The following is a 19,536-nucleotide window of genomic DNA, read 5'->3' on the forward strand; positions in this document are numbered from 1 at the left end:
TGGGTCGGGAAGATCCCCTGGAGAAGGAAATGGCAACCCACTCCAGTACTCTTGCCTGGAGAATCCCATGGGGGGAGGAGCCTGGTAGGCTACAGTCCACGGGGTCGCAAAGAGTCGGACATGACTGAGTGACTTCACTTCACTTCACTTCACTTCACTTCACTTCACTTCACTCAGTCACTCAGTTGTGTCCGACTCTCTGTGACTCCATGAATCGCAGCACGCCAGGCCTCCCTGTCCATCACCAACTCCCAGAGTTCACTCAAACTCACATCCATCGAGTCGGTGATGCCATCCAGCCATCTCATCCTCTGTCGTCTCTTTCTCCTCCTGCCTCCAATCCCTCCCAGCATCAGAGTCTTTTCCAACGAGTCAACACTTCGTGTGAGGTGGCCAAAGTACTGGAGTTTCAGCTTTAGCATCATTCCTTCCAAAGAACACCCAGGACTGATCTCCTTTAGAATGGACTGGTTGGATCTCCTTGCAGTCCAAGGGACCCTCAAGAGTCTTCTCCAACACCACAGTTCAAAAGCATCAATTCTTCGACGCTCAGCTTTCTACACAGTCCAACTCTCACATCCATACATGATGACTAGAAAAACCATAGCCTTGACTAGACGGACCTTTTGTTGGCAAAGTAATGTCTCTGCTTTTCAATATGCTATCTAGGTTGGTCATAACTTTCCTTCCAAGGAGTAAGCGTCTTTTAGGGGAAAGCAAATCAACACAAGTAATCTCTAAATACCTAGTCTTTCCACTGGGTTGCAGTGCTCTAGTCTCAGATACCCATGAGGCTTACAATTTACTTCACTGAGGTCTTTGCTTGAAAGATACCTCCTTAGAAAGGCCTTTTCTCCCCCATCCATACATCTCCTCACCACCCCAAGTCCCTATTTACTCTTGAATTCCTTGCTTTATTGCCTTCATGGCACTTATTCCCAGCTGACATTATATAGTCACTTGTTTGTCTGTTGTCTGTCTCCCCACTTATTAATAGAATAACTTCCAAGAGGCCAGAGATCTTGTCTTCATCAAGTGTCTGGCACAGAGTAGTCAACAAATATTTTGGATAAATAAACTACAACACATTCAGAGGATGTGCTTTCATATTTCCACTCATGAAGTTTTACTCAAATTTCCTGGATTTCCAACCTCATCTGCCTGCTGTGTCCTAAAAGCCTTCTCTAAATGCTAAAGCCATTGCCTTGTTCTTAGTTCTTACTTAATCCTCCTTCCAGCTTTGCTAGAAGGACACTTACCCCCACCCTGTTGATTCCAGGCACCCCATCACCAACCAGTGTGACACTGTAATAGAAGACAGAATGAAAAAGAAAGGAAAAGGACCCTCGAGCAAGAATATCAGCAGGTGTTAGACGAGAGAAGCTGCAGCCAGAGCTTTGGGACATTCTTGGCATGCTGTTGAATACACTCTAGTCTATATAACTAAAGACCGAGAAGTCAACCCAGTAAAGACTGTGGTTGGCTTTGCAAGATATTTTTGAACTTGTTGATTTTTGCTTGGCAGTGAACATCAAACTAATTAAGAACTTGTCATTCAAATGTAGTGAGTCTTTCCATTCCTTCTTTTCCATTTTAGCTAACTTTGGAGTATTCCTGGCTTTATTTAAAGGACTCACAGTTTCCATTTAAATTATGGATCCCAAAGCCACAGTGACCCAGAATTCAATCTTCTCACAACACAGAGACCACAAATCACTGAAAAATTTTCAGGTGAGCAAGATTCTGGGAATTACCTGCACATGCCTTAACAAACAAATACCATGACAGAGTTGTAATATGTAAGTGATTATAGAATAAGAATTTCTACCTTCAAATTTTCTTTTCTTAGCATGCATTTTAAAAATTCAGAAAAATATAACTATTAAACATAATTCTTTATCAAGAAATATAAGTTAAATGTCTCTGGCATACCAAATTATTTAGCTATCTCTTAGTAGACACACTTATCCCTTCATTTGTAGAAAAGAACCTGGCTTATAGAATTCCTCAAAACAAAACAAAAAAAAGAAAGTTAAATATAGCAGCTATATGCTGAGAAGAGGTAACTCTTTCTCCTGTTCAATTTGCAATGTTTATTTAAAAAGTAAAAACATAAAATAAGACATAATGACATTTTTGCAGGGAGGTCCAAGTGGGGAAAAGAAGATACCCACAGCGTGCACCAACAGCCAGGTCATTCATTATACAGCTACATGGTGACGCCCTCTTGCGTACTGGCTTTACACCTCAAAGTCAATGCGACATAGAGTTCAGTAACTCTATCTGCAAGGAAATTTAAAATCAAAGTAGTATCTCTGATTCTTCTCTAATAAAAAAATTTTTTTTCCCTCTGAAAATGTTAGTCTGTCTTTTTTTTTTTTCCTGGCTGCATCATGCAGCAAGCAGGATCTTGGTTCCCCCACCAGGATCGAACCCAAGTTCCCTGAAGTGGAAGCATGGAGTCAACTGCTGGATCATCAGGGAAGTCCTAATGTTAGTCTCTTAACAGTAATATTTAATTGGTATTTGGAAACCAAGGAAAGAAGATAAAATATTACTACTACTAAGAGGTAATTTAACAGTTTTTGACATTGAGTTAGTGATTTACTATATACCACTAACAGGTTATTAATAATGTGAAAGTTAACAAAAAAATTAGCTCATCAGTGGTTAGGGTGAAACCACTGTTGCACTTACCTCTCACTATAAGATCTACTCTATTATTACATTGTTCTATAGTCTAAGAAAAAAAATGCCACCTTCAACATAAAAACTAACAAGAAAATTGGACTTAAGATATTGCTTTTTGGACGTCCCTGGTAGTTCAGTTGTTAAGAATCCACCTGCCAATGCAGGGAACATGAGTTCAATCCCTGGTTTGGGAAGATTCCACAAGTCATGAGGCAAGTAAGCCTGTGCTCCACAACAAAAGAAGCCACTGCAATGAGAAGCTCAAGCACCGCAAGCAGAAAATAGCTTCTGCTCACCACAACTAGAGAAAACCCACTTGTAGCAACAAAGACTCAATGCAGCCAAAAATAAATAATTAATAAACAAATTAACTAAGTATGTAATTTTAAAAAGACCCTTGGGGCATAGTGCCCTGGTCTTAATTTATTTAAAACTATATTTTCATTTTATAAACCAGAGTACCCATAATTTCTGAATTCATTGGTCTATTTATATATTCATTAACTAACCATGTATCAGAGAGTTGGTATGGTATAGTAGAAAATAAATGTGCCTTAGAATTAAAAAATAATAAGTTTTTTAAACCAAGCTCATTGATACAGAGAACAGATTGGTGGTTGCCAAAGACAGAGGGCAAGGTACCAATATGGGTAAATAGAGTCAAAAGGTACAAACTTCCAGTTATAAAGTAAATCAGTCATGCAGATGTAATGTGCAGCCTGGTTACTACAGTTAATAGTACTGTATTGCATATTTGAAAGTCACCTAGGAGAGTAAATTTTTAAAATTTTTATCACAAGAAAAAAATCTGTAACTATGTATGGAGAGGAATGTCTATTAGATTTATTGTGGTGATGATTTGCTAATACAATCAAATGTCAAATCATTATGGTCTATACCTAAAACTAAAATAATGTTGTATGCCAATTATTTCTCAATTTTTTTAAAGAAACAGCAAAAAGATATTTTCAATGACCTGATTCAATCAATTAGGGAAAGTTTGGCTTAAAGCAAGTTACTCAGTCTCTTTCTCTTAACTTTTGAACTGTGGTGTTGGAGAGGACTCTTGAGAGTCCCTTGGACTGCAAGGAGATCAAATCAATCAAATCTAAAGGAAATCAACCCTGAATATTCATTGGAAGAACTGATGCTGAAGCTGAAGCTCCAATACTTTGGCCACTGATACAAAGAGCCAACTCATTAGAAAAGACCCTAATGGGAAAGACTGAAGGCAGAAGGAGAAGGGGGTGACAGAGGACGAGATAGTTGGATGGCACTGCCGACTTAATGGACGTGAGTTTTAGCAAGTTCCAGGAGATGAAGGACAGGGAAGCCTGGTGTGCTGCAGTCCATGGGGTCACAAAGAGTCAGACACGACTGATCGACTGAACAACAACAACAACAGTTGTTTTCAGAATTAAATGAAATAATACATTTTAAAAATTGAGTACAACGTTTGAAAAAATTTAGGCACTCATTGTTACCATCCTTTCTTCTCACTGACCTAGACAATAGGTGCATTTGGTGAAAAGTACATAGAAAATGCCTACACTATAGGAACTTACAGAAGAAATTAAAACATATCAATGTTAGACAATGACTGAAGTGCTAAAATGAAACAGTTAAGGCTCTTCAGGAATTTATGTCATCATTTTTATACTTGGCCTCAAGTCTAATAAAATCTATTCATTCTTTCTTTATGCAATTTATTAGCACTTTTGAAGTGCCTGGTACACTTACTACCTTCAAGGAATTTACAGGGGAATAGTAGGGGAAATGGACGGGGCTTCCCAGGTGGCTCAGTGAGTAAAGAACCGGCCTGCAATGTGGAAGACACCTGAGATATGGTTTCGATTCCTGGGTCAAGAAGATCCCCTGGAGGAGGGCACAGCAACCCACTCCAGCATTCTTGCCTGGAGAATCCCATGGACAGAGGAGCCTGGAGGGCTACAATCAATAGGGCAAAGAGCTGGACATGACTGAAGCAACTGAGCACAGCACAGGGGAAATGGACACACAACAAATTATGGGGGTATAATGTTTTTGCATTTTGATAGAAGTATTAAAAGAAAAGTATGGTTCATTGGGAAAGGAAGACAAGAAGCTCTGTAGAGGTTCCAAAGTGAGAAACAGCAGTTTTCCTTCCTAAGAGCACAGAATCCTACCTTAAGCTAGCTTAATAAGGGAGTAGTGTTTTTATTTAAATCTAATTTGTTTTTTAAGTTTATTTTCAATTGGAGGATAATAGCTTTACAACATTCTGCTGGTTTCTGCCACACAAGAACATGAATCAGCCGTTAAGTATACATATGTCCCCTCCCTCTTGGACCTCCCTCCCATACCCCACCCCAGCCCAACTCTCTAGGTTGTCACAGAGCACCAGGTTGAGCTCCCTGTGTTAAACAGCAACTTCCCTTTAGCTATCTGTTTTACATATGGTAATGTATATGTTTCAGTGCTACTCTCTCAATTTGTTCCGCCCTCTCCTTCTCTCACTGGTCCACAAGTCTATACTCTACACCTCTATGTCTGTATCTCTATTCCTGCCCTGCAAAAAGGTTCATCAGTACCATTTTTCTAGATTCCATGTGCTATGCTTAGTTGCTCAGTCCTGTCTGACTCTTTGTGGCCCCATGGACTATAGCTTGCCCGGCTCCTCTGTCCATGGGGATTATCCATGAATACTGGAGTGGGTTGCCATGCCCTTCTCCATGTTATCTTCCCAACCCAGGGATCAAACCCAGGTCTCCCACATTGCAGGCCAATTTCTTTACCAGCTGAGCTACCAGGGAAGCTCCTAGATTCCATATATATGCATTAATATACAATATTTGTTTCTCTCTTTCTGACTTACTTCACTCTGTATAACAGGTTCTAGGTTCACTCACCTCACTAGAACTACTCAAATTTTTTTCTCTTTATGGCTGAGTAATAGTCCCTTGTATATATGTACTACATCTTCTTTATCCATTCGTCTGTCAATGGATGTCTAGGTTGCTTCCATTTCCTGGCTATTGCAAATAGTGCTACAATGAACACACGGTACATGTGTCTTTTTCAATTATGGTTTTCTCAGTGTATATACCCAGTAGTAGCTCAGTCGGTAAAGAATCTGTCTGCAGTGCAAGAGACCCGGGTTCAATCCCTGGATTGGGAACATCCCCTGGAGAGGGAAATGGCAACCTACTCCAGTAACCTTGCCTGGAAAATCTCATGGACAGAGGAGCCTGGTGGGTTGCAGTCAATGGGGTCAAAAAGAGTTGGACATGAGTGAGCGACTAACATTTACTTACTTATACCCGATAGTAAGATTGCTAGGTCATATGGTAGTTTTATTCCTAGTTTTTAAAGGACTCTCCATAAGGGGCTGTAACAACTTACATTCCCATCAATAGTGGAAGAGGGTTCCTTTTTCTCCACATTCTCTCTAGCATTTACTGTTTGCAGATTTTTTTGATGATGGCTACTCTGGCTGGTGTAAGGTGATACTTCATTGTACTTTTGATTTGGATTTCTCTAATAATGAGTGATGTTGAGTAATTTCTATGTTTTTAACAGGAAGATTCATTCACACGACTGAAAATACAAAATACACAAGTATACAATATATGTAATAAGACATCTTCTACCATCCTCCACCTTCATTCATTTCACCAACTTCTCAGCAAGCTCTGGCCAACTAGTACCCCTCTACAAAGGCAGCCAACATCATCAGTTTCTTGTGCACTTTCCAGGCATATTTAATGTATCACAAGCAAATGCAAATATGTATCTCCCCCTTTCTAACAAACGGGTATGCTATACCTTGCTAATTTCATTTGAAGTATGTCATTGAGCTCATTGCTTCTTAATATATAAATGGTTTATTCATTCTTCATCCTATTTCAATAGCTATATATTATTTTATAGTATGAATATACCATAATTTACTGAACTGATAAGACATGAAAATTATTTCCAGTCTTGTTATTAGAAATGCTGTTATGACAAATTAATGTAATATATCATTCTACATGTGTACAAAATACATCTAAGAAATAAGGTCTTAAAAGCAGAATTTCTGGGCCAATTTTGCTACATTTAGCTAACACGATGTGACAGTTTTAAATATTCAATAATTAGAGTCTAGGGACTTCCCTAGCAGTACAGTGGTTAGGAGTCCCCCTTGCAAGGCAGAAGATGTGGGGTGGATCCCTGGTTAGGGAACTGAGAACCCCACAAGCTAGGGGGCAACTATGCCCATGCACCACAACTAGAGAAGCCTGCATATCACAATGAGAAGCCTGCATATCACAATGAAAGATCCCGTGTGCCAAAATTAGGACTCAATGCAGCCAAATAAATAAATAGAATCTAGATATCCCCATACTAACCTCTCCTATGCTCTGGTTTGACGTCACCTCTCTATCTTAGTCTTCAGCTTCACTCTCTCACAGATCTTGCCCTAGCAGCACCATCACCATTAAACAAACATCTCTTGAAGAGAATTCCCTAGTAGTCCAGTAGTTAGGACTCCATGCTTTCACTCCTGAGGGCTCATGTTCACTCCCTGGTCAGGGAACTAAGATTCCCCAAGCTGCACAGCATGGCCGAAAACAAATAAACCAAAAAACCAATCAACAAACAAAAAAACACAAACAAAAGCAATCTCTTGAGTGCCAGGTATTGTTCTAGGAAGGGGGTCTAGCAGCAAAGAAAACAGACAAATATCCCTCCTTTCATAGGACTCGCTAGTAGGAGTTCATTCTGTGGGTCTCTAGGAAAGGGACAGATAAATACACAACATCAGTAAGTTCATTAGAAAGTTATCTGGGCTGAGGAGGAAAACAAGCTAAAGAGAGAAAGGAAATATGAAGGCCTGAGAAGAAAGGAAGACAGGAAATCAGGGCAGGTTTATATCTGCAGGCAGAATGATCCAGGAAAATCAAGAGGAAAGTCTCATGGCAGGAAAGTGAGTGCCCTACTGGAGGAAGAGAAAGAAAGCTAGTGTGGCTGTAAGAAGCGAGGAAGGAGGAGAGAATGAAAGACGAGGCAGGCACCCGGGGCGCTATGGGAGGAAAAGTGGGCAGTGGACAGAGTGGAGCCAGCCGCACTGTGGGTGTGGGGCTGAACCAAGGCAGGGGCACCAAGAACAAACACAGTCAATGCAGGTATGGCAAGAGGGAAAGCATTCTTCAGGAAGTGCAAGAGTAATAGGTTAGGAGAGTGGAGCCGGGGCAGAGGATAGAAACCCACTTCAACAAAAGGTGAACACGAGAACAGAAAAGATCCTGCCTCTTTCTTGAACAATATATTCCACATAATCCAGGGACCAGTGGACAGGAACTGGAAAGCCATGCTATAATGCATCTAAGTTATCAATTTTTCATCTGCATAGGTCATAATTTTAATTGCTGTAATTATAAACAACCTTTTATAAAAATTATTTTTGCAATCAATTTTGCCTGTTAAGGTTTATATCCTAGTTAGAGACTTGGTTTTTAAAGATTATTCCACTGCAGTCACATTATTTAGTGCCAAACAGCCATCTGATTTGCCTTTTAGTACTAAATTTTTAATCCTCACACTCATTTCACTAAGAACTTTCTTGGGGGTGGCACTGGAGATAGTAATGACTCTCATTATTTTGATGGAAGTACAATAGACACTAGGTTGGCTGTAATTGATTTCAATATCTCTTTACAAAGAAATTAATCAGCACAATTCCTTCAGTCTTCCAAGCAACTATAAAGAAAATACCATATTTTCTCCTAATTATTGTTTTATATTTTTATTTGGTTATAATTTTCTCACTATCTTTCTCTTTATTATCTGCGACCTGCCTTCTGGTCTCACTATGTCACCAAACTTGCTCTTCTTAAAGTTTTCTTTAGATCTTTCTAGAATTCACCACAGCCTTAGACATTTATGACTGCACTCTGATACTTGAGTGGCACTGAAAACTGATATTCTATGCAATACTCCCTTCATAGTCTAAAGAGAGCAAAAGGCACCCATTAAAAACACAGACCAGGAATAGAAAAGACATATGCTCAGGATCTCTCTCCCTCCTTTTGATAAACATTTCAGTTTTCCTTTGAAGAACTATCCTTTTGCCATGCCATATGATCCTGGCACAAATCTCAGTCCAGTCACAAATCTCAGTAGTCCCAACCCTTACTGGCACCGAGTTAGGCCAATCTCACTTTTCCCCCCGGAATCTGAATCTTAGGTAGAATGACTCAACACAGAAAACAATTGAAATTCAGTCTCTCTGGTGTCAATGATTGGAAGAGCTTTTCCTGAGTTCTTGGCCCCTAGGTCCCTGGAACTGTACTCAGTTCAGTTCAGTTCAGTCCCTGTCCTGTCCAACTCTTTGGGACCCCATGGACTGCAGCACACCAGGCTTCCCTGTCCATCACCAACTCCTGGAGCTTGGTCAAACTCATGTTCATCAAATTGGTGATGCCATTCAACCATCTCATCCTCTGTCGCTCCCTTCTCCTCCTGCCTTCAATCTTTCCCAGCATCACGGTCTGTTCCAGTGAGTCAGTTCTTCGCATCAGGTGGCCAAAGTATTGGACTTGGAGCTTCAGGAACTGTACTAATCCATTCCAAAATCTGATTAACCATTCTTCCTTTGACTCTGCTAGCTTTCCAATCCCCTTTAATAAATTCCCTTTTTGCTGAAATGAGTCAAAACTGATTCCTGTTGTTTATGTAACCATTACGTCAAACACATAGGTTTTCCCAAATTAAATCATGAAATAGCTTTGTGTTTCTCTTTCATTGTTTCTTTATAGCTATTCATGAGGCTAGATTTTCTCTTGCCCCTGCATACATAGTACATAAATTAACACAGTGCCTCAGAAGTCAAATATTCTGGGTTCAAATTCTAATCCTATGTCCTACTAGTTACTTAACGTCTCTTTGCCTTAGTTTCCTCATACAGAATAAAAACATCTGCCTCATTGGGTCATCATGAAACTTAAATGACTTCCCCAATGCCTGGCATGTATAATAGTAAGTCCTGAAAAATGCTAATTAAGCTGATGCAGTGATGGTCCGGTGATGGTCCTGTCACTGTTTTTATTTCTCACAACCTATCACTTTAGGCCCTGACTGTTCTTACTTCCGTTCTTACTATTCTTACTGTCCTTACTGTTCTTGTCTTCATGCTGGCCCTCTCTCCTTCTCTGAATTCTTCAAGACATAACTGAAGTAAGAACCACCACTTCCACACTGATCTACAAAGGCCACATTAACTTGATACTTCACTTATAGGAATCATAATCTATAGCAGACACACGAGTCTTAATTCTGTATCATTCTATTATTTTTTAATTGTACCTGTGTGTAAACCATGACTACCCAACAAGAGAAGTATTCCTTGAAGGCAAGAATGACATTTCATATTACTTTATGTCCTCCATATTACTTGGACCAGAGTAACGCTTATAGTAAGCCCTTAATAATAAAGTTTTAAATTGCCCTCTGAGAAGCTAAAAATATTTCCAATAATAGTTACTTCTGAGTTTGTATGGCTTCAAGCCATTAGGCAGACATTTTAGCATATATGCTGCCAAGCACAGGCCGTTGTTTTTATTGCGTGTAAGAGCACACAAAAAGACAGGGACAGAAGTTTCTGTTTTCTTCACACACTACCCTATACACACTAGGCATCCAATAAATGTTATTAACTGTCTACAAAAAAGCTGAAAATCTCAGGAGCTGAAGATTAATCCCAACTATGACAGGAAATTCCAAACACATCTATTACTATTAACATTGGAAACTGTACAGCTGAAAGGTCCTGCTTTGTTTAAAACTTTAAAACTTGGGAGGTGAGGGAAATAGCTACTCAAACACTTTTTTCTCTTGAAATATATTTTTTTTCTTATAAAAACTGCTGATGAAGGAAAAAGTAGGAAAGGTAATTACTGTTTCTTTTCATTGTCATGCTTCTGGAATGATTTTTTTTTGGGGGGGGACTCTGCATAATACAAGGTCCCCCAACTTATTTCTCTGATTTCTCTAACCATGTGCAAAAGTATACACAGAAATAAAAACTTTTCCCACTGATGCCCAAGAGTATATCATTTACATAAAAAGATGGCACTGTTTCAGAGCTTTGTGGGCAGTATTTTCATCATGTGGAAGAGTCAGCTGGGAAAGAGAAGTTGAGTAAGCCTAGCCTCAACTCCACGTGAAACTGTCTGAGAAATGGAGATGTATAAATTGACTCACTTAGCTGACCCTGGGAACAAGCTTATATTACATCTAAATAACACCTTTTCAAAATTCTGTACTTCTTGGCTTACATTGTTTAACAAACACAATTATTTCAAAGTTTAGAAAAAATTCTTTTTTCTAAATTCTATCCACTATAAATTTTTCAACCAGACTAACTCTTCATTGTTTCCTTTCTACAGGAACACTCTAGAAGAGAAAGAAAAGGAAAAGAGGGAAAAAACCACACATCTTACTTGGATTGTGCAAGACAGCCAGGTACAACCACATCCTGATTCTCCTCCTCAGCTTGGAGCGCAGTGAGCTCCACCATGTTAACCATGACATCATTGGTGTGGCCTGGAAGCCGGGGAAGCACTGCAAGGATCTTCTCCACCAAGTTATCTCCATGATGTCCTACAGCCCCTATTTAAACAGACAAGAAAATATGAACTCACAAAATGGGAGGAAAAAGAAGCTGTTACAGAAATCAGTAACACAATCCTAACATTTTGCCCTTGGTAACACTAATCATGAATTGATTGGACCAGATGCCATGATCTTAGTTTTCTGAATGTTGAGCTTTAAGCCAACTTTTTCACTCTCCTCTTTCACTTCATGGCAAATAGATGGAGAAACAGTGTCAGACTTTAATTTTGGGGGCTCCAAAATCACTGCAGATGGTGATTGCAGCCATGAAATTAAAAGACACTTACTCCTTGGAAGGAAAGTTATGACCAACCTAGATCAGTTCAGTTCAGTTCAGTCGCTCAGTCGTGTCCGACTCTCTGCGACCCCATGAATCGCAGCACGCCAGGCCTCCCTGTCCATCACCAACTCCCGGAGTTCACTCAGACTCACGTCCATCGAGTCCGTGATGCCATCCAGCCATCTCATCCTCGGTCATCCCCTTCTCCCCCTGCCCCCAATCCCTCCCAGCATCAAAGTCTTTTCCAATGAGTCAACTCTTTGCATGATGTGGCCAAAGTACTTGGAGCTTCAGCTTTAGCATCATTCCTTCCAAAGAAATCCCAGGATTGATGTCCTTCAGAATGGACTGGTTGGATCTCCTTGCAGTCCAAGAGACTCTCAAGAGTCTTCTCCAACACCACAGTTCAAATGCATCAATTCTTCAGCACTCAGCCTTCTTCACAGTCCAACTCTCACATCCATACACGACCACAGAAAAAACCATAGCCTTGACTAGACGGACCTTATCAGCAAAGTAATGTCTCTGCTTTTGAATATACTATCTAGGTTGCTCATAACTTTTCTTCCAAGGAGTAAGCATCTTTTAATTTCATGGCTGCAGTCACCATCTGCAGTGATTTTGGAGCCCCCAAAAATAAAGTCTGACACTGTTTCCACTGTTTCCCCATCTATTTCCCATGAAGTGATGGGACCGGATGCCATGATCTTCGTTTTCTGAATGTTGAGCTTTAGGCCAACTTTTTTGCTCTCCTCTTTCACTTTCATCAAGAGGCTTTTTAGCTCCTCTTCACTTTCTGCCATAAGGGTGGTGTTATCTGCATATCTGAGGTTATTGAGATTTCTCCCAGCAATCTTGATTCCAGCTTGTGTTTCTTCCAGTCCAGCGTTTCTCATGATGTACTCTGCATATAAGTTAAATAAGCAGGGTGACAATATACAGCCCTGATGTACTCCTTTTCCCATTTGGAACCAGTCTGTTGTTCCATGTCCATTTCTAACTGTTGCTTCCTGACCTGCATACAGATTTCTCAAGAGGCAGGTTAGGTGGTCTGGGATTCCCATCTCCTTCAGAATTTTCCACAGTTGATTGTGATCCACACAGTCAAAGGCTTTGGCATAGTCAATAAAGCAGAAATAGATGTTTTTCTGGAACTCTCTTGCTTTTTCCATGATCCAGTGGATGTTGGCAATTTGATCTCTGGTTCCTCTGCCTTTTCTAAAACCAGCTTGAACATCAGGGAGTTCACGGTTCATGTATTGCCTAGATAGCATATTCAAAAGCAGAGACATTACTTTGCTGACTAAGGTCCGTCTAGTCAAGGCTATGGTTTTTTCAGTGGTCATGTATGGATGTGAGAGTTGGACTGTGAAGAAAGCTCAGCGCCGAAGAATTGATGCTTTTGAACTGTGGTGTTGGAGAAGCCTCTTGAGAGTCCCTTGGACTGCAAGGAGATCCAACCAGTCCATTCTAGAGGAGATCAGTCTTGGGATTTCTTTGGAAGGAATGATGCTAAAGCTGAAACTCCAGTACTTTGGCCACCTCATGCAAAGAGTTGACTCATTAGAAAAGACTCTGATGCTGGGAGGGATTGGGGGCAGGAGGAGAAGGAAACGACAGAGGATGAGATGGCTGGATGGCATCACTGACTCGATGGGCATGAATTTGAGTGAACTCCGGGAGTTGGTGATGGACAGGGAGGCCTGGCGTGGTGCTGCGATTCATGGGGTTGCAAAGAGTCAGACACGACTGAGCGACTGAACTGAACTGAACTGAACACTAATCAGGTTCACAATTACCTAGACAATGCATGTCTTGTGTGTTGGACTTAACTGTCCCTGAGGGCAGGCACTATGTCTGCTCTGGTTACTGCTATATTTCCAGCACTTGGCATAGTGCCTACACATGGAAGGCATCAACAGGTATTTAGTGAATAAACACATAGTCAACATTTGGTAGGTCAGGTAAATGGTGTCATAAGATGACATTATCCTGAAATTTTCAAGCCAAAAAGATTTTCTTAATTTTACTGATGAAGACTATAAGACATCGAAGGGCTTAGTGACCTGACCAAGAATAGCAGATCTCCCCTTTGCTAGAAGCTTATCTTCACAATGGCAGCTGTTTACCTAGTCCATTCTCTACATAAAGGCAACTTGGCAGCTGGTAGGTTTACTAATTATTTGTTAGATGAAGAAAATAATGAATGAATGGAAAAAATTTGTACTGATAGAAGGATTTATAGAGCATTTTCTATTTTCCAGGCACTGCTCTAGGTGCTTTACATATATTAACTCCTTTAATAACAAATGAATTAATAAGCTCAAGTTAAAATCAAGACCAAATACATATCTTAATGCTTTTCCATAAGGCCAAGTTATCTTTCCAAAAGTCATCAATGCTTGAAAGATACCATTTCAACAACCAGGTGGTGGTGTTGTTCAGTCACTGTCATGCCCAACTCTTCTGACCCCGTAGACTGCAGCACAACAGACTTCCCAGTCCTTTACTATCTCCTGGAGCTTGCTCAAACTCATATCCATTGTGTCGGTGATGCCATCCAACCATCTTGTCCTCTGTTGCCTCCTTCTCCTTTTGCCTTCAACCCTTCCCAGCATCAGGGTCTTTTCCAGTGAGTCAGCTCTTTGCCAGCTACTTTGGCCAAAGTATTGGAGTTTCAGCTTCAGCATCAGTTCTTCCAATGAATATTCAGGGATGCTTTCCTTTAGGATTGACTGCTTTGATCTCCTTACAGCCCAGGGATCTCTCAAGAGTCTTCTCCAGCACCACAGTTCAAAAGCATCAATTGTTCGGCGATCAGCTTTCTTTATGGGCCAACTCTTACTTCTGTACAAGACTACTGGAAAAACCATAGCTTTTACTATATGGACCTGTGTTGACAAAGTGACGTCTCTGCTTTCTGAAATGCTAACTTTGTCATGGCTTTTCTTTCAAGGAGCAAGCATCTTTTAATTTCATGGCTGCAGTCAACATCTGCAGTGATTCTGGAGCCTTAGAAAATAAAATGTGCCACTGCTTCCAATCTTTCCCAATCTTCCAATCTTTCTATTTGCCATGAAATGATGAGACCGGATGCCATGATATTATTTTTCTGAATGTTGAGTTTTAAGCAAGCTTTTTCATTCTCTTCTTTCACTCTCGTCAAGAGGGTCTTTGGTTTCTCTTCACTTTCTGCCGTTAGAGTAGCAACAATGGATGTGACTGGCCAAATCAACTTGTTTTGATCTCACTTCAAATCAATTAACATTTGATTTCCTAATGTCTTTCTATCTGTATCTCTCTATTGTATTTGCCATGTCATATTAATTGGGCAGAAGAACTAGGTGGAAAAGACTAAACCAGAAATTCAAGGAATCACTGTCATCACCCTCATCATCATCAGAATAGTTAATATTTATTGAGACCTGGTCAAACAGGAGATGGAAGTGGTCAAACAGGAGATGGCAAGAGTAAACATCGACATTCTAGGAATCAGCGAGCTAAAATGGAGTAGAATGGGTGAATTTAACTCAGATGACCATTATGTACACTACTGTGGGCAGGAATCCCTCAGGAGAAATGGAGTAGCCATCATAGTCAACAAAAGAGTCTGAAATGCAGTAACTGGATGCAATCTCAAAAATGACAGAATGATCTCTGTTCATTTCCAAGGCAAACCATTCAATATTACAGTAATCCAAGTCTATACCCTGACCAGTAACACTGAAGAAGCTGAAGTTGAACAGCTCTATGAAGACCTACAAGACCTTCTAGAACTAACACCCCCAAAAGATGTCCTTTTCATTATAGGGGACTGGAATGCAAAAGAAGGAAGTCAAGAAACATCTGGAGTAACAGGCAAATTTGGGCTCAGAGTACAAAATGAAGCAGGGCAAAGGCTAACAGAGTTCTGCCAAGAGAACGCACTGGTCATTGCAAACATCCTCTTCCAACAACACAAGAGAAGACTCTACTCATGGACATCACCAGATGGTCAACACCGAAATCTGACTGATTATATTCTTTGCAAGTAAAGACAGAGAAGCTCTATACAGTCAGCAAAAAGACCAGGAGCTGACCGTGGCTCAGATCATGAACCCCTTATTGCCAAATTCAGACTTAAACTGAAGAAAGTGGGGAAAACCACTAGACCATACAGGTATGATCTAAATCAAATCCCTTATGACTATACAGTGGAAGTGAGAAATAGAGTTAAGGGACCAGATCTGATAGACAGAGTGCCTGATGAACTATGGATGGAGGTTCGTGACATTGTACAGGAGACAGGGATCAAGACCATCCCCAAGAAAAAGAAATGCAAAAAAGCAAAATGGCTGTCGGGGGAGGCCTTACAAATAGCTGTGAAAGAAAAAGTGAAAAGCAAAGGAGAAAAGGAAAGATATAAGCATTTGAATGCAGAGTTCCAAAGAATAGTAAGGAGAGATAAGAAAGCCTTCCTCGGCGATCAATGCAAAGCAATAGAGGAAAACAATAGAATGGGAAAGACGAGATCTCTTCAAGAAAATTAGAGATAACAAGGGAACATTTCATGCAAAGATGGGCTCAATAAAGGACAGAAATGGTATGGACTTAACAGAAGCAGAAGATATTAAGAAGAGCTGGCAAGAATACACAGAAGAACTATACAAAAAAGATCTTCATGACCCAGATAATCATGATGGTGTGATCACTCACACTCACCTAGAGCCAGACATCCTGGAATGTGAAGTCAAGTAGGCCTTAGGAAGCATCACTACGAACAAAGCTAGTGGAGGTGATGGAATTCCAGTTGAACTATTTCAAATCCTGAAAGATGATGCTGTGAAAGTGCTACACTCAATATGTCAGAAAATTTGGAAAACTCAGCAGTAGCCATAGGACTGGAAAAGGTCTGTTTTCATTCCAATCCCAAAGAAAGGCAATGCCAAAGAATGCTCAAACTACCACACAATTGCACTCATCTCACACACTATTTAAGTAATGCTCAAAATTCTCCAAGCCAGGCTTCAGCAATACGTGAACCATGAACTTCCAGATGTTCAAGCTGGTTTTAGAAAAGGTAGAGGAACGAACCAGAGATCAAATTGTCAACATCCGCTGGATCATTGAAAAAGCAAGGAAGTTCCAGAAAAACATTTATTTCTGCGTTATTGACTATGCCAAAGCCTTTGACTGTGTGGATCACAATAAACTGTGAAAAATTATGAAGAAGATGAGAATAGCAGACCACCTAACCTGCCTCTTGAGAAACCTGTATGCAGGTCAGGAAGCAAGAGTTAGAACTGGACATGGAACAACAGCCTGGTTCCAAATCAGAAAAGGAGTACGTCAAGGGTGTATATTGTCACCCTGGTTATTTAACTTATATGCAGAGTACATCATGAGAAATGCTGGGCTGGAGGAAGCACAAGCTGGAACCAAGATTGCAGGGAAATATCAATAACCTCAGATATGCTGATGATACCACCCTTATGGCAGAAAGTGAAGAACTAAAGACCCTCTTGATGAAAGTGAAAGAGGAAAGCAAAGAAGTTGGCTTAAAGCTCAACATTCAGAAAACTAAGATCATGGCATCCGGTCCCATTACTTCATGGCAAATAGATGGGGAAACGGTGGAAACAGTGGCTGCATTTATTTTGGGGGGCTCCAAAATCACTGCAGATGGTGATTGCAGCCATGAAATTAAAAGATGCTTACTCCTTGGAAGGAAAGTTTTGGCCAACCTAGATAGCATATTAAAAAGCAGAGACATTACTTTGTCAACAAATGTCCATCTAGTCAAGGCCACGGTTTTTCCAGTAGTCATGTATGGATGTTGGAGTTGGACTATAAAGAAAGCTGACCACCGAAGAATTGATGCTTTTGAACTATGGTGTTGGAGAAGACTTTTGAGAGTCCCCTGGACTGCAAGGAGATCCAACCAGTCCATCCTAAAGGAGATCAGCCCTGAGTTTTCATTGGAAGGACTGATGTTGAAGCTGAAACTCCAATACTTTGGCCACCTGATGTGAAAAGCTGACTCACTGGAAAAGACCCTGATGCTGGGAAAGACTGAGGGCAGGAGGAGAAGGGGACGACAGAGGATGAGATGGTTGGATGGCATCACCAACTCAATGAACATAGGTTTGGGTGGACTCCAGCAGTTGGTGATGGATAGGAAGGCCTGGCATGCTGTGGTTCATGGGGTTCAAAGAGTCGGACACGAATGAGTGACTGAATTGAACTGATTGAGACCTGATGATGTACCAGAAGTTAACTTCCATACTATACATTTATTATCCACTTAATTCTTAAAACAACTCTAATACACAGGTATTATTATGCTCAATGACACAGCAGAGGATTCAGTTTAAGTCACTTGCTCAAAATTATATATGCTGTAAATTACAGAGAAAGAACTCAAACATGGAGGCAGATAACCACACTATTAAAGAAAAAAAAGAGCCATAAATGTGACTCACGACACAACCGGTATGAGTGCTTTGAAGGGGACTTCTGCTGTTAAAGAAGAGTTCTTATTCCACCAGAAAAATATTCACTTATCAGGGGTGGAGGGAACCACATCTTATTTATGTTTTCTATGGTTTATGGTTGTCTCCCCAGCACTCAGACTATAACTTAGTCATTAAATACTTGCTGAATGAATGCCTAGTGACTATTAGTGGCCCTGAGACCCACAGGAGAGTCAAAAGTCTCTAAGTGAATCCTATCTTTAACCCTGGAATGGAGATACTAGATTACCCCCACAGCATCATGAATTTCACTTTCCACTAGTAACCTTCTCAATAATTTAAAAACTTCTCCTCATCACCACAATAACTTTTCTTTGAATTCAGTGCCCCAAATCAGAGTCTTGCCCCTAAGTTATTCTCATCTGTCACCTGCCGTTCTTAGACACATGGTACAAACAAGTTGTCTACGTGTTCTGCCTTTCTTAACTTCTTTAGCTCCTACAGTCTAGTTGATATTCCTCCTCCCTATGCAAGCACAGGGGACTTTAGCAAGTCTCAATTAATTACACTCTCAGCAAATTATAACAAAAACTCTCAGCAAATCTAGAAACTAATCTAGAAACTCTTCAATATGAGAAGTCAAGGTACTTAATTTTCTTAAGGTTCAGTAGCTAATAGCTCTTTTTACAGAACCAAAGTATTATTTACATCCTTAAAATATTATATACTAACACCCAAAATAGCATAGAATATAGTTCCTGACAAATGGTTAATTCTAACCAACTCTCATTTAGTTTGCTGTTGTTTTTCAGTTGCTAAGTCGCGTCCAACTATTTATAGCCCCATGGACTGCAGCACGCCAGGCTTCCCTGTCCTTCACCATCTCCCAGACCGTGCTCAAACTCATCCACTGAGTTAATGATGCCATCCAACCATCTCATCCTCTGTCGCCCCCTTCTCCTCTTGCCCTCAATCTTTCCCAGCATCCTGGTCTTTTCCAATAAGTTGGCTCTTCACATCAGGTGGCCAAAGTATTGGAGCTTCAGCATCAATCTTTCCAATGAATATTCAGGGTTGATTTCCTCTAGGATTGACTAGTTTGATCTCCTTGCTGTCCAAGGAACTCTTAAGAGTCTTCTCTAGCACCATAATTTGAAAGCATCAATTCTTTAGCCCTCATTTACTTTAGTGGCAGATAATAGGTTAGGTAGTAGAATTCTTCTGGGTTATATGTATGGCAAATTATTCTTATACTTACAGTCTTAGCCTTATATTGAAGGGGAAAACATACATTTCAAAGACATTAAATCATTTTAAAGGCATGTCATTAATTAATAATGGTAATAACTAACATTTTCCCCATCATGCACCAGGCACTATTTTAGGAGCTGGACCTGTTAACTTATTTTACCCTGTTATTCTCAATTCACAGATCAAGAAACTGAGACCTATAAGTTGAAACTCACTCAAAGACTT

At 40.3% G+C, this 19,536-nt stretch overlaps 1 protein-coding gene across 1 annotated transcript in view; it reads right to left on the reverse strand.

The window, feature by feature from the left end:
• Positions 1 to 19,536, reverse strand: part of SCFD2 (sec1 family domain containing 2) — a 392,528-nt gene that overhangs the window by 359,001 nt on the left and 13,991 nt on the right. The window contains exon 2 of the mRNA XM_040238200.1: positions 11,157 to 11,325. Within this exon, the coding sequence (XP_040094134.1) occupies positions 11,157 to 11,325 (169 nt within the window). The remainder of the gene's footprint in view (positions 1 to 11,156; positions 11,326 to 19,536) is intronic.

The sequence above is a fragment of the Oryx dammah genome, unplaced genomic scaffold (assembly GCF_014754425.2).
Source record: "Oryx dammah isolate SB20612 unplaced genomic scaffold, SCBI_Odam_1.1 HiC_scaffold_3, whole genome shotgun sequence".
In the NCBI taxonomy this organism is placed as follows: domain Eukaryota; kingdom Metazoa; phylum Chordata; class Mammalia; order Artiodactyla; family Bovidae; genus Oryx; species Oryx dammah.